At 41.0% G+C, this 16,528-nt stretch overlaps 2 protein-coding genes across 2 annotated transcripts in view; both read left to right on the plus strand.

Moving 5' to 3' along the window:
* The first annotated feature begins 1,077 nt into the window (after nucleotides 1-1,077).
* On the plus strand, nucleotides 1,078-3,464 carry LOC117729712 (claudin-19). The gene is made up of 4 exons (XM_034531034.1): nucleotides 1,078-1,405; nucleotides 1,830-1,994; nucleotides 2,419-2,497; nucleotides 2,582-3,464. The coding sequence occupies exons 1-4, from the start codon at nucleotides 1,204-1,206 to the stop codon at nucleotides 2,736-2,738; spliced, it is 603 nt and encodes a 200-aa protein (XP_034386925.1). The 5' UTR covers nucleotides 1,078-1,203; the 3' UTR covers nucleotides 2,739-3,464.
* Nucleotides 3,465-7,573: 4,109 nt separating this feature from the next.
* p3h2 (prolyl 3-hydroxylase 2) overlaps nucleotides 7,574-16,528 on the plus strand; it is a 51,701-nt gene continuing 42,746 nt past the window's right edge. Inside the window, exon 1 of the mRNA XM_034531629.1 lies at nucleotides 7,574-8,149. Coding sequence (XP_034387520.1) covers nucleotides 7,733-8,149 — 417 coding nt within the window. The 5' untranslated portion in view covers nucleotides 7,574-7,732. The remainder of the gene's footprint in view (nucleotides 8,150-16,528) is intronic.

Here is a 16,528-nt window from a genome sequence, read left to right on the forward strand (position 1 = left end):
TGCTGTATGCAATGTTTTGATTTCGGCTCTTTATCAGGAAAGGGTGGAAACTGATCCAATCTAACGTACAAATACAGCGTGTTTACAAACTGGCATCCCCATAACCATATATAGTCAACTCATTTGGTAATCAAAATGAAGACGTAAACTGAAGCTTGGTGCTGTAATTTGCTGAGCAATTAACCCTCACTTGTTTGGGTGATGGATAATGTTCTTGTTCTGATATTTTCATCAGATGTCAGTTGTTATGTTGTTGTTACTGACATGTAAATTAAACTCAAGAAGTAATGATAAACTCTTGTTGTATGAAGCTGAAGTGACTTATTTGACAAAACACAGTGTTTGCTTGAAGGCACAGACTAGCCTCACAATCCAAGCTTACTCCTCGTGGTCACCAACAGATAACCCGCTTAGTTTGGATACCCGCCATAGACAAGGGAAGCCAATGGACACCTTTTTATGCTAACCACTAACCCATGCAAGCAAACAAGCGCATTGTGTGGACAATATTGTTTCTTCAGTTGCGATACAATTGTGAGGATTAGCATGTTGCTTATAAGCTGCAGTAAACTGTGTATGTGAAGCTGAATTGTGGTTTATGGAAATCTTAGAAGTATCAGCTCATCACTTTAGTTCATATGTGCAATTCATTTATTTTTTATATTCTGTAAGTTCCTATTTGGAGGGATTTGAATGTTGATTTAACATTTTCTATTTTTTGTATGTATTTGATATGGAATATCAATGCTATATTTACACAATGGAAGTAAGTAATGGACCGTGTCACGCTTGACAAATGCGTGACCTGGAGTCCTCTTGTGTATCTCTCATTGTGTCAAATATTGTGAAATATGAAGTGTGAATAGAAACATAATTTTACAGACCAGAGGTTTTACTTCTTCTTTAAAATAGTCAATATTTACCGTAATTCATTAACTGGGCTGATAAGACAGAATAACAACAACAAAAACTCTTCCCATCATCCACTGCAGGTGGAGTAGAGACCTCACATGCGTCACGCGCCTGGGCACTTTAAATAGAGGTTGCAGAGAAGCGCGCGGATAACGGTCTGTAAGGCTGCGAGCAGCCACCGAGAGGGGACCCATTTGTTGGCTGTATTAACGACCTCGAATTGCTTCGATATTTTCTCTCTCTCAGTTAATTAAGTTTCCAACCAAGTTCTCGGACTCTTATCTGGATGCGATGGCCAGCTCGGGACTGCAGCTCCTCGGCTTCTTCCTCTCACTGGTCGGTCTCGCCGTCACCGTCGCCGCTACTCTGATGGTCCAATGGAAGAAGCAGTACCAGGGCAAGACGCACCGCATCTACGAGGGCTTGTGGATGAGCTGCAGTGGCAACGAGAGAACCACCTGTGAATTTCACCAGTACCTCCTGAAGCTGCCAAGTACGTTGTTATCGCGTCTGCATCTGCTTTAAAAACCAGACGCTGCTTGTTGAGATACCTTCCACTTTCAATAAGTTACTATAATTAGACATAAATGCATTTTTGTTGTGGAAGCTCTTTGGATTGACCTCATCTGACCCCATATCTGATATTCATAGAGGGAAGAAGTGGCAATTCCGTAGGATGTTTTGGAGAATTGTCCTCTTTATTTCAGCTTTATTTTATGTTGTGCTGTTGACAAAATTTAAAGGTCATGCCTATAGACCAAACCACAAAAAAGACTACAATTGTAATAATGTACATTAAATGTACAGAAGAATAACAATATAAGTAATATGCAATGTGTTAAAGCAGAAATCAGACCGTATCAATGAGATGTTTATACTGTTTAAATGTACCAACATTTCCATTTCTGCTCCTCTAGCTGAGGTCCAGGCTACTAGAGGCGTGATGCTGCTCAGCATCTTCCTCTCCGCTGTGGCGCTGCTGGTGTCCACAGTGGGAATGAAGTGCACCCGCTTCATGGACGGCAAAGATGAGAGCAAATCCACAACAGCTATGGTCGGAGGAATCATGTTCATGGTTGCAGGTGTGTTCATCGGCAGCCAAAGCTGACAGGCTTTCACAGACACTCAGACTGGATAAATATAATGTTCTAATTCCTCACATTTTAATTTGTTTACCTTTATTTAAGTACTCACTAAGATTTAAAATCTCAGTTTTCTCTTCAAAATAGGCAGCGGTAACAGAGGCAGACAAATAACACACGAAAGATATAAGACAAACAAATATATCATCAGCTCCTATATTAAGTCTAAAGATATTGCCTTAATCTTTTCATAATTCAAACCTCGTGAAAGTAAAAGGAAAATAGTGGATCATATTGAGCATTGGTAGTCATAAGGAAGAACCTCGTACATCTATCTTACACCTGTAAATATGTAATTTGTCTAAAAAAAATTATTAACAGCATTTAAAACTTGTAATGAACAATATGTGTTTTCTTTGTTCAGGTTTATTGACCCTCATCATAACATCCTGGTACGTCAAAATGATTGTTCAGATCTTCAATGAATCCCATCGCCTGCAGAGGTATACACACACACACACAGACACACACACACACATACACAGAGCGTCGATTCTGTACATAATTGTGTGTGCTTTTCTCTGCAGCTTTGAGTTCGGTAATGCCGTGTTTGTCAGCTGGGCTGGTGGCCTCCTCACTATGGCTGGCGGTGCTTTCCTTGGCTGTCGAAGATGCACGCAGTCCCAGTCCATGAGCTCCAACCACCTCCTCTCCACCAGCCACCCAAAGTCCAACTACGTCTAGTGGAGGAGAGCAGGGGAGAGGCTTTGATACAGCCAGCGCTGAATTTACCAACAGGAGCAGGTTGTGTTTCTACGATGAGGAAAAATCCCACTGAAGGATTATAAATACCACCTGCTGAACATCAAGTCAGTAACCAGGATCAGGACTACACACAAGATCAAGCTGATAACCACACATAACACTTATGTGTGGTTATTACTTCGATGCCAGTAACTGCAGTAATTTATGCTGCTGTCAGCAGTTTTTCTTTTCCATCGAGAGAAATAAAAGTAAGGATTCCATTTGTAATTGATGACAAAAATTCAAATATCATATGAAGTTATCAATATGCTGCGGGAATGAGTCCTAAAACCCGGACAAATCTCATTGGCTTTGTGTCGAGGGAACCAAAAAATACCACGTCATCCCTGCAGCACTCAATTCTTCCAGGTCTATATGTATATATATACATACTGTTTGTGTAATTATGAATTCACAAAGTTCCTCATCACAACACTTTCAATAGTTTGCAGCATGGATCCAAAGTTTCGACAATTGATGGAACTATTTATTTTAAGGTGTACATTGTTGTACAATTCATTCCTCTTCAGTTCTATTAATGTAGATTTGTTTGTGCGATGTTGTTCGTTAATTTTTATATTGTCTTGTCGTGTTTTCATGTAATTTTGTTGCTGTTGCCATTTGAAAGACATTTTGAAAATAAAAATAAAATATTTCCGTAGTCTTCCCTGTGGCCTACATTACGTTCTATTTGATTGCACACAGTGTTGAGGTAAACAAAATTGAACACAAACAGTAAATAATTTGTTTACAATTATATTGTGATACTCATTTCAGTCCAATAGAAAATATACTTAAAGTACAAAAAGAAAAAGTAGTGAACTCACTATGCAGAAAGTCCAATTTCAAGATAATATATAACATGTAATCCAACATCATTTCAATATCATCAAGTGAAAAGTACAATTACCTTCTGAAATCTAGTGGTATAAATATAAATCAATATACATTATTATTATACAAGTACCTCCGAATTATATAGCAGAATAATTACTGTTCTAAGTCAAATGTACTTTGTTGATCAAATTTGATTCGGTTCATCAACATTGTATCGCCCAGTGAGACGTTTGCTGTGACCAATTGGATCCTGTTGCCTTAAAAAGTCCAACAGTTCTAATGAGAGCTTCCTGACACTGAAACAGTTTCCTTCCTCCCGTATCTGCTATCGTTTTACCACGTAAATACTGTGTTTACTGGCATCTGTTATTACAGCTGCTGCTGCGAGGAACTAAGAGAACAGGATTGATTGGAGGGGGAGTAAGAAGTTCTGTATAATAACGAGCTGAGAGTCGGTGTAGGAGCATTACCTCAAACTGGGTTCACATTTTGTTATGAAGGATATACAAGACAGGAGACTACACAAAAGAAAACATGACCTTTAACCCTCCGTCTACCAACTGGGGTCCCTGCAGACCCCCAGAGTTATACTGTATATGTTGTCATATCTCACAGGTGCTTTTAATGTTTTAGCTGCTTTCTGCTTTACTTAATAATGGGGTCTTGGTGGCCCCATTCTAAAGCACTTATATGCAGCCGACGCAGTGTTAATAGATACAATAGAATATAGAGATGAAATGTGTCTCATAGGTTCCAGTATCATACACTTCCAGGGGAGTATAGGGGCATTCTGTAATTTTGAAGGAAACTCCTTGTTTGACAGAATTACTTAATTGAAATTAATTTCTCTAAAGATATGTTATTTTGATATTGTTGGATTTATTTGATGTTAGTATTTAGTTATTTTATTTTCAAGTAGTATTGTTTACATTTTTTGTCGGAGTAGACAGGCACATGACCAGCATGCACCAGGGTGGGCTTATGGCTGCGATAGGAGCTCCTTTGTTCTTTCGTTTGTTTGTTTGGTTGGTTTTGTTTAATACATAACAAAAGAAAGAGAAACACACCTGCTTAAAACGATGCATCAGTAGCCCTTTGAATTATATTTGTTTTTTATTTATTGGACAAATGGCCACATCAATATTAACTGCAGAATGATTGAAAGTACGGAAAAAGTCCTCCTGGACAGGACCAAACAGCCTCATGTTTCAGTAGAAACACAACAAATAGCAGGAGACATTGTTGTGTCCTCCACGGATGTAAACTAATTAGGAGTCTCTCATGGGACAAACTGCTGCCCAGATTCTTCCTGAACCTTTAGAGAAGAAGTGTAAGTAAAATGGTAGAAAATAGAAAGCTGCATGATGGATGTCTTGAAGCCATGCAGCTATGCAAAGTACCTAATGAAACATGCTGATATTCATCATTCTTTGCTTTAAAACTTGTCTTTATTTTAGCATGGTGAAAAAAAAGACATGTGGATCTATGTTTCTTGTCGTAACTTCATTACAGCAACAGTTTATTCTAGAATCTTACATGAGTGGACATATTAACAGGAACACCTGTGGTACAATCTACAGCCCTACAATAAATGCTGCTGGTGTGAGATGTTGATTTTACTCTGCGGTTATTTTTTAGGTGCACGTCTGTCGTGCATCTTGTATTGCATTGCATTGATTTAGACATTCCTGCAGTGGTGGCTGGTGGAATTTGTTTTTGGTAGGGCCATCCAATCAATTTCAGCAAACATCCTAGTATGATTCATTGCAAAAAAAAATAAAAATAAATATATATATATATATATATATACATACATACATATATATATATATATATATATATACACACATCATAATAATCAGTATAATATGATATATAAATATCATAAATATACAATATAAATATTATGTATATCATATAATATAAATTTCATAAATGTATTATAATAAAATATAAATATCATATAATCACATACAAATATATAATCTAATAAGATGCCCCTATGAACCTTGTTAGGGTTAAAGTGTGCCTGTTTTTATCCACCTCCTCATTGTGTTTCTTCACCGTAATCCTGTGTCCGTCGTCCAGCTGGTAGCGATGTTCACTTTGCCCAATATGGCTGCTTAACGGAGTTATCCATGTTCTCATGTTTTCATGTGCGCTTCGTGTCCCTTACTCCCGTATCTGTCCATGCTAGATGGAAGCATGGAAGCATGGAAAGCTAAATACGGCATTAGCACGACTGCATCCAGCTAGCTTCAAACGACTTTGGCCTCAAGCTGAATCTATTTTAGGACGCTGATTGCCTAAATTGTATCTCACTCATTTATATCTTTAATCAGTAATTGGCTAGTAACTGCTTCTTAGACCCGCCTCTTTTGGGCCAAATCGATGTGGACACAATGCAGCTGAGACATGCGGAGAGGACATGCAGGAAAAGCATATATTTTGCACAGATAACCTATTTTACAAATATTACTGGGTATATTCCATTTTCAAAAACACAAATATTGACAATTTGTATAATTTATTATTAAAAGAAATATATAATCTTTTTTTTGTTTGTGGCTCAAGGTGGGGCCAGGCCCGATGGCCCTCTATTGGCCATCCGCATTCCTGTTATTTGGTCCATTCCACACACACCTAGAGACACTCACTGTGAGGTCTCCTTTGTTTAATGTGTTTTCTTTGTGCCTATAATACCCTGGCGCACCTTTTCCACTGAATCACCTGGCCATGGTAACATACATACAACATAAAACATATGGATCTATTTATTTACTTTATCTATAGCCATTGTGCTTTGCTACTTAAATTAAGAATGAAAGATACAGTAATCTAAAGAGATCACACATTCATACTTTGCTGTACAAAATACAAACTTGAATAGCTTCAGGTGAATGTTTTCGTCCTTATGATAAAAGACTGACGTTGAAGATGTTACCTGCTTGACTACATACCTGTCGCCTCTGTGGTGTCTTCAAAGAGTATTGAATTACCAGTTGAAAAACATGTCGATGTATTGTTAAAAGATTCACGTGTGTCCGTTTGTCCTCAATGAAGAGGTGAGAGGTTGGTTTTAAAACAGTCCGGGTTTTAAACTGCGAGTAGCTGGTAGAGCCTCCGGAGGGAGACAGCCTCCTTTAAGTGGATTGTGTCTGACTGTCTTGACTCTCACACTGAACCCCCAAAGTAAAGAGAAACTCCCAGAATACAAGGCAGCAAGTATTTGTACATGCATATCTCACTATAATAGATTGTGAGGGGTTGTTTCTATACCAACTTACTTATATCAGGCTATCTATCAGGGACAGTAATTAATAGTAATACATTTAAAAACCTTAATAAACATAAGGCTATTTTACATTAGTTTTTGGGCAAATGTTATTCATCCCCATAAATGGACATACGACTAATAACAAAGTTGACTTATCACTACACCATTTTCTTGGAGAAGACGTTTTAAATACAGAGCTATATTGCTAATAATATCTCAATCGAAATCTCTTTTAAATAGTTGCATATTTAATTGTATGTATTGCTGCCTGGTCTATAAAAAGTTAGGCCTACCCCTGTTTTAAGTATTTGGTGCAGTTTCTTTTTCAGGCATTTTTATAGTCACTTTATCGAATCCTTTTTTTTGGTTTAAGTTCCCTTCAGATCTGCAGCGGAAACTTTGGAGACTTAACACGTGTCTGATGAAACAACAACGTCAGTGTTTCTTTTTTAACAAATAAAACGATGCGGTGAAATGACGTGGAATCTAAGTATTTCGTGTTCGTGTTGGAGGCGACCCACGCGACTCCCTGAAGGACCCTCGTGGGTCCCCCGCTCCGCTGCACCAGCAGCCCGTAAAGGAGCCGTGATTGTGCTCCGGCCATTCGCGTCTTGGAGGGGCGGAGTCAGCGAGAGGTCATAACAAAATGTGTGTCCCCGACTAAAGCAACATTATTTCCGCCCTGGTCCGGTGCCGTCCTGCGTATCTCCGCGAGGAGCTTTTTTTTTTTAAATGGACTCCAAAACGAGTCCGAGCTGATCGTGGTCGTGACTGACAGTCCGCTCCTGTCGTTCCTCGCCGTCTGAACCGAAGAAGGAGGATGGATGGAACCTTTTCACCGGCCGCTATCTTCTCAGCATTCCTCCTCACGGTCGCGTTGTCATCTCCAGCAGCCTCCCTGGAGCCATACGACCTTTTGTACGACAGTGCGGTGCAGGCGTTTTACAAAGGCGACTATACGAATGTGGTGCGCTACATGGAGGGAGCGCTCGGCAGCTACAAAGAAGTCCGGCGCACCAAAGTCCGGTGCCGCCTGAGGTGCCAGGACCAGCATCCCTTTGATGAAACCTTCTCGGACCTGCGCTTCGCCGACGTGGTCCTACGGAGAGCAGCGTGTATGAACACTTGTATCGAGGAGAAAATTGGCACTCAGTCCGTGCATAAAGTCAGCGAGGATGTAGTGCAGGACTTCCATCGGAGGATCCCCTACAACTACCTTCAGCTGGCATATCAGAAGGTAAGGGAGGGAGGGGGGTAGTGCGCGTGAAGTCCCAGACTCCACGGAGATGTGGAATTATCAACCTCGCTGCTTTGCTCCACTTTACCTGCTCCAGTCTTTCTCAGCTGTTGCTGATGATGCAGAGGGCTGCTGCACACGTGCAGATAACAACGGCTGCTCCTGTGGATTCAGTCGTGTCGGCACTAGTATTCATAGATACAATATTTGGGCATGTGCCAGTACCTTTTTAAATATAACCTCACATGGTACAGGGATAGTCCTGGTATTTACAACTCCACTACAGTTGAACCATATCCACAACATATTTTATATAAACATTATATATATTTAGGCCTAAGTGTACAAAAATGTGCTTGGTCCAATAACAATGAAAAGCCAACTTGAAGAGAATAGCTTTCATTTGGCTATTATTCAGTAGGATGTTTTACAGTTGAACGATGGGCTACGTTTTTAATTTCAAAGCTGAGGCTAAAAGTTAAACATGTTGACCTTTCATTCTAACTGGATTACATTTTCTAATAACAGCCCAATTTCAGTTTTCAGTGTACCTGGGTCCACGTATCACACATGTCAAAGACTACTATGTTGTTTATTAGTTTGCGTTGATCAAGGCCCAGCAGGTTGACTCTACAGATGTCTGTGCACTTGTTTTAGCCACGCTTCGTTTTTTTATAGCTCCTCTGTGAGCAGTGTTATTTTTGGGCAATTTTCTTTCTCTTTCCACATTGGTTTCAACACGCTTGTTAGACGAGAGTGCGAGAATCAGGATTTACTTTGAAGTGCAGTCAGATAACATATTCAGTGAGCTTTTATATTATTGCAGCACTCTTAAACTAAAATAATTCAGCAATCTCTACACTTATCTTTGTCATTCGCTCTACAATCATACAAATTTCCATGACATCTTTTGTCTGCGACTATGTTGAGCACTCGGCGTGGGAACAATCCAAGAGATGGATAAAACAGGCGCACTGGGAACAAAATGTAATTTGATGATTCAGACTGTGTGCTATATTTGTCTCTGAGGAACAAGTGAGTTTGATGTGCCTGGCGAATATTTGCCATCAGAACAGTTCGTACCCTGTTATGTACCCCTTGATATGAAGTGATCTATTAATTAGTACTGCTGCATGTTTTGTGTTGAAACAAAACCGTAACAGCCTGAATGTCTCCCAATCTCCTTTTACGTTGACTATTATCTTGGGACTTCCGACAGATGAAAAGAGTTGAATTTGAGCTTGACAAACACATCATTCAACATGCAGGCATTCAATAAAATGTGTGACAGCAACAATGATAATTCTGGGGGCAAATTGTCTTTCTGCATCCGTCCCTCAACAGCACGCTCTGGGTCAACTTCAGGACACTTTGTGGGGGGGTCAATCAGACAGCGGTGACTACATCTTCGTACAAATAATTAACTCAGCTGTGGTTAAGCTTTATTGGACTTTTTACCTGCATGTGTGCAAGAGAGTGACGTTTTGACATTTGGAGCTCACTTCGGAAGCTGGTACCGTCTCCTTCCATGAACCTGAGAACCAGTTGACTTCCACTGTTGCTGACCTCAGACCAGCTCCAAATGCCGGGGTGATGACGCAAAGCTTCCACTTCTCAGAAGTGGTGGGAAGTTCATGGGCCTTGTCACCGTCAGCTGCTGAGCAAATGGGTTCTCCATTGTTTTCTGAATCAGAGCTGATGTGATCCTCCATTGAAGTGCATGCTCCTGTCTAGACATGAGCATATAGACACAGCCTTATTACACACAAAGAGTCTCGCCCAGCTGTAAAACATATTACTCATCTTTTGCAAAATGAATTATGATTACTCAAACATCTGTTTGGGGAAGAAGTGGCTCAGTCATTTTTTTTTCTTTCGCAACAAAGCAGAAACCAAAGCTCTCGTGAATGTTTGAACATATCTTTCGTCTTAGCGTGTTGACGTCTTTATGAACTAAGTATATGGCAGCACATCAAGGCTGAGAGCTCTGATGTTGATCTTACCACAGGTAAGGTGAGGCTGAGCTGGAGCACTCCCATTGGCCAGCTGGATGAGAGCACATCAGACCAGTCAGTGTGTACATATTGGCATCTGAATCTGTGTGCAGGCGCCCTCACTTGTGTGTTAGTATGGGGGCATTTGGTGGTGTTTGTGAAAATAAATAACATTCCAGCGTCACACACCCTCCTCCTGACAGCCTCTGGCACAATGCAGCCTTTGGCCCTGTTTGAAGAGGCTCCACAGTCACCAACTGTTCTCCTTGCTCAGGCTGCTGCGTATGTCCCCCCAGCTCGCCCATCATTTAGCCTGGCAAATATTTTATTTTCCTGTTGTGATCTGTTTGCTTTTCTAAAAAAAGAGAGACACGCCACCTTTTGCAGGTATTAAAGGGAGACTTCTGTGGCTGCCATTTGGGCTGGACCCCAATGGCCTCCAGTGATCTCCGGCCTCCTTCATTTGCCCAACTGCAGAGCGATCAGAGGCCCAAAGGTGCAAGAAGAGATCGTATCGCAAGCCTCTTTATCCTGTTCACTACAACATAAAAAGGTGCAAGAAGAGATCGTATCGCAAGCCTCTTTATCCTGTTCCAAGGAGCAATTCTAAAAGAAGGACTCATTATGTCTGGTCTGTGAATTTATCAATGATTAATTTGATTATGAATACATGAGTGAAAATCAGATTTTATTTCCAGGAATCATTTGGTTTAAAAAATACTGTATGAGCTGCAATCAAAGATGATTATTTTTACTCCGATTCGACAATTTGCATTTCCACATTTTTAAAAATGTATTTTCTAATTCTGCAAGCTTTCTCTAAAGGATCGTTTAGAAATGGTCCATGGGGATATTACATACTAGAGAAATCTGTTTGAACTGTTATATCCCAAACATCTGGGTATTTTTCCTCGAAACTCAGTTAAACATCATGAGTCTTGGTTTTTTAAATATTTTAATCAGTGTAGATATTGTTTAGTTTCAATGGAAAAACTGGAATAACACGATGCATAATATTTAAGATACGGTCAACAGAGTGAGATAAGATCATTAAAACAAACCAAATGTTTTAAACTCAAAAAGAATTTACACGCCTCAAATTACCATCAAAGTGATTGAGTAGTGGATGTCTTTAATGAGCAGAATACAAACTCACTCCTTTTGTGTGTGTTGCTATCTGAGCTTCTCATTTCTTTGTTGACACACACCGCTCATGCTTTTAGTACTATTTGTGCATGTGAGTGTGCCCACACTGTGTTGGCTCACGGCCGCCGCTCTGCACTGAGCTCCTATGCCGGTTATAGCTGATAATCACGTGTCGAGTGATGGTGTCGTTGCAGAAGCAGAGCATCCATCTTCCTGTTCCTCCTCAGGTAAACATTGTTAGCTCGGTCACCACTTTTGACTTTGCTTTCACTGTTAATGCTGTTTTCACCGTTAGCCGGCATCTTATCCGGTGCCAAGTTGAGAGGCAGTAGAAATGCTCCCAATCTCGTACAGCGTACTTTTTTTTTAAATTCCTGTGGATGCATGTGTCCTCTGCATACCACCCATCCAGATATTTAGGAGTGCAGTTCCCAGTGTTAGTGAGACTGATACATTAATTTCATCTAGTGTCTGTATTTGTGCTCCTCTCATATCACCAGCTCATAATGGGGTTTGTTTGTTTGTGTGACGGCTCGCTTTACAAGACTGTCAGCAAATACAGTATATTATTTTTGTTCCAGATGACTTTGGCAAGATTGGGACAGAGATTACTTGTAATTAAGGGGGTGACAATGCTCCATAATTCCCTGTTGACGTTTTCATCCCACTTTTGAGGCCAGACATTTGGAGCCACCGACGTAAATGTACTGTTGCGTCCATGTTGAGAAACTCAAGCATTTACAAGATCCATGCTGAAAATGGCAAAAGATTTGACACACAATGGCGAAATCTTGTGAATTTGAGACACAACAGCGATCCAATCGTCCTTTTGTTTTGAGAACTTCCCCGGGTCTCCCAGCACGATGTTAGGTGACAGTAGGTCAGGACAGCCTCTGAAGCCTGCTGATGTTGTGAGCCTCCTCTGGAATTTTTCTCCTTTTTTAAAGTCCGACCCATTCATGATTATACTGTGACCGTGATGATTAGATTACAACACAGCAGGCAACTCGTGGCTCAAGCACAGTCCCCCTCGGATGGCCTTGGATGGCCACGTGGTGAGATGAAACCTGCTGGCTTGGTTGTGATGAGAGGTTTCGGTGTGCAAATGTGTTGGCGCTGGTAATGATCGCTGTGCTTCTGGTACATTCTTGCTGCGATTTGTTTTATCTTCCCTTTAGAGCTCATTGAGATACATTGACAGAATTAGCCAAACACTAAGCAGCATTGTGTGTGTGTGTGTGTGTGTGTGTGTGTGTGTGTGTGTGTGTGTGTGTGTGTGTGTGTGTGTGTGTGTGTGTGTGTGTGTGTGTGTGTGTGTGTGTGTGTGTGTGTGTGTGTGTGTGTGTGTGTGTGTGTGTGTGTGTGTGTGTGTGTGTGTGTGTGTGTGTGTGTGTGTGTGTGTGTGTGTGTGTGTGTGTGTGTGTGTGTGTGTGTGTGTGTGTGTGTGTGTGTGTGTGTGTGTGTGTGTGTGTGTGTGTGTGTGTGTGTGTGTGTGTGTGTGTGTGTGTGTGTGTGTGTGTGTGTGTGTGTGTGTGTGTGTGTGTGTGTGTGTGTGTGTGTGTGTGTGTGTGTGTGTGTGTGTGTGTGTGTGTGTGTGTGTGTGTGTGTGTGTGTGTGTGTGTGTGTGTGTGTGTGTGTGTGTGTGTGTGTGTGTGTGTGTGTGTGTGTGTGTGTGTGTGTGTGTGTGTGTGTGTGTGTGTGTGTGTGTGTGTGTGTGTGTGTGTGTGTGTGTGTGTGTGTGTGTGTGTGTGTGTGTGTGTGTGTGTGTGGGGGGGGGGGGGGGGGGGGGGTCAGTCCAGTTTAAACCCTGATGTTTGTGAGTTAGATGAATGGCTTTTGATCAGAGGCAGGCAGTTTGTTCGCCTCCAAGTCAGATTTATATGTTTGATGTCGAGGGTTGTTTTTTGCTGTTCCCCTATTTGCAAAGTGACTGGAAAGTAACGCAGGATCAGACTAAGTAAACATCATAGATAAGGTAATAATATACTGTTGCAAGTTTTAGCATCTATAGGGCAAATAATTCCATACTATAATTAAGACTTAACTATCCTGCACATAACTGACTGTACAACAACATATTTTGATTTTTGAACAAATTCGATTTTAATTATGGAGCTGGAAAGGTGCTGGTGGGTGGATTATATTTAATCACAGAGCCAGACTAGCCGTCTCCCCCGTTTCAAGTCTGCTCTCATTACATTTCACAAGAAAATGAATCCTGTTGATAATGGAAAAGAGGGATTGCAAAATATAAATAATCACCATCAGCTCCTCCTCTGCACACACCTGCAGTGCCAACATGCTGCTTACCTTGCATGCTGTGCTGTGCTGTGCTTTGCCCAGACAGTGTGGCACTTGGCTGTGCCAAAGGCCTTCTGCATGACTGGATATGAGCGGATAACGCACCACAGGAATGTTGGGGCACGCTGTGGCGTAACACACCAATATAGTTCTCGCCCTGATTAACAATTAAAGGGCTTCAGGAGAAGAGGGTCACTGCAGTGGTTCTGGGCTCGGAGGTGACTGTGAAGCGCTGGTATGTGTGGCTGAGGCTTTGCAGAACGGCGATCGGGACGTGTTTTAAAATCAAGCTCCAAACTTTTGATTAATTTATAAATATTTATCACAGTGACTGCATTCTGACCACAGTGTATTCTCAATTTCGTGAAGATTTTATGACTTGCCACAAAAGGGAGGATTTGGGCCAAGGTTCATTGTGGTGATCCAACCAGCTGTGGGTCTCTGTGTGTGAGTGTAAGTAAAAGAGTGAGATTCTTTGTTTTTGGTGATTATCAGTGTGGCCAAAGACTCCCGGGTGTCGGTGCTGGGATGGAAAACGCAGAGTTTGCCAAGCATCTGTTCAACTTCACTAGTGACTTGAATTATTTGTTGGCTGAGGTGGTGAAAGCAGAGAAACCACTTCTATGCGTCATGCTATCTTTTACACAGCAGCTACAATCTGGTATTTCTTTTATAATTATCTCACTTGTGTAACACCCACACAGTAAACACCAACTGATGTTTTCCTTCACTGACTTTTCCAGACAATTAGTCACCTTTGGATGGTTTTGAGTATGTACAGCTTCAGAGAATGAGGTTGATGTGGTTGCATCAGAGAGAAGGAAGCTTTTATGCTGAGGACCAAGAACATGCATTGATCTCTGTTGTTAACGTACGCACAGACCCGTGGGTGTGTCGTACACCGTGAACCTGGCTGCTGGAATGGGACAGATAGAAAGGGCCAGTGTACACTCACTAGCGATGTTGTTCATTTAATTTTCTTTCAAAAATGTTTGTTCACAGGAAGCCAGTAGCCAGTTCAGGAGTGAACTATTCTGAGTGTGACTAAACACATATCTGCCGTTGATGGAACGGTTGGCACATATTTAGGCCAACCTTTTAGTCCACACAAAGGGTAACATTTTCCACAGGTTTTCTGTGGTATCCTGTATCCACTCTGACAACCGTGAGCTATGAATTGTTCCAACGTGTCAGGTTGCTTCTGTCTTCAGCGGATCATTTCTAGGATGTGGAGAGCTGGGAGCTTCTGGGTAGAAACAACAAAGAAGTTAGAGGCTACAGGAATTCAAATTGGATATGGAAAACACTGGAAAATGGTGTTTTCTAAGAAGAAGTTAAAGTAAAGCAGAATTATTTCATAGTTTTGTCTTTTAACAGCTTGAATGTACAGAGCGCGGTTTGATGAATATTCATTCTGTGGTGGCCAGTCCGGTATTAAAGTGAGAGCTCCTCAGGTAAAAATGTCTGACTTCTATGGCAGAAGGTTTTTGGTGTTTGGTGCGTGGTCCCAGCAGCAGGGAGCCTGTTCAGAGTCACATGTCTCCTCTTTCCTCTTCCACTGGTGTGGTGATGCACACATTTGTGACCACACAATGTGATTGTATGCATTTCCACTGCACCCTCACAAAAGGTAACAGATTGTTGTTGTATGGATGGATAAGCATATTGGGTTATATTTGCATATATTTACATTTTCTTGCGCTAACAGACATGTACACCCATAATGGCCATATTTAGCATTACATAAATTAGTTAGCTATGGCATTCACAACTGTAGTTGCCAGACATCGCAAAAAGTCTGAGACAGAGAATGTCAAATAAAGATAATTTACGTCTGTCTGAAAAAGGCCATCTTGGCAAATGTTACTTTGGGGACTATGAAGCGGAATAATCCGTCATAATCTGTGTTCTTGTTCACTTCTCCCGTTGGAGTTGATGGACTAGTAGGACCAGCCGCTAGTCTTTTTTAGTTGTGGGTCAGTGTTGAAACCCATGTGACACAGACACAGGAAATTGACTCATTTAGGTATTTCCTTTTAATGTATAAAGTCATAAAAACTTGCCTTTTGGCTGGATCAGATTACATTTGATGTAACTATTTTTTTACCCGATACATAATTAAGTGAATCAAATTTAATACGTTTTTCTTTACACAGACCAATATTGTACATTTTATAATCTAATTTAAGAAGGCAGTTTGTTTGTCTTTTTGACCCCACAGCTGTTTCCTGTAAAATTCAATTAGAAATGTTGATTGTTTATCCGGGCCCTCGCCGCTGTCATTGGCCTGTGGGGCGATGGTCCCACGGTGACTGTAGTATTTATGTGTGTGTACTGAATGTGTGTGAGAAACTAAGATATGTAGTTGGTAGGGCTGCCACCTCATTTTTTAAATGCCTTTTCACTCTGAATAACTTATTTCCAAGAAACTTCTGAGCACATTTCAGGTAAACGCAATATTTTAAGTGGTGCTTTTATTGAACCTTTTTTATGGAGTTTTACGGATCTGTTGCTTTAGTCAACAAATTGCTTAGTTGACAAAATCATATGGGTTGAACTGCTCTAGTTATTGGGCTGAGGTGCATTTCAGCTAGGTCCGGTTTTGTATCAGAAATGTTCCAGATGATTTTATTTCACACAATGAAAAAACTAAATTACAGCTCTGGGAATACACTCTGCGCTGCACATCACCAAGTTAATTTTGACAGCTGGCACTAGAAAGGGCACTATCCCCCCCACCTTTTCTCCCTCCCACCTAGGACTGCCAAAGAGTAATTCATTCTAGTGCATAACGCCAGGATTTCCAACTATTATCCCCTGCCGGCCTGTGACCTGCTTATCTTTGTTGTTAGATCTCAGCTCCCTCCCTGAGAGTATTTCCCCTGCAGGGAAACAGGTAGTATTAAACCTAATTAGACAACAGGAGAGAATAGTTTTC

This window comes from Cyclopterus lumpus, chromosome 4, assembly GCF_009769545.1.
Source record: "Cyclopterus lumpus isolate fCycLum1 chromosome 4, fCycLum1.pri, whole genome shotgun sequence".
Classification (NCBI taxonomy): domain Eukaryota; kingdom Metazoa; phylum Chordata; class Actinopteri; order Perciformes; family Cyclopteridae; genus Cyclopterus; species Cyclopterus lumpus.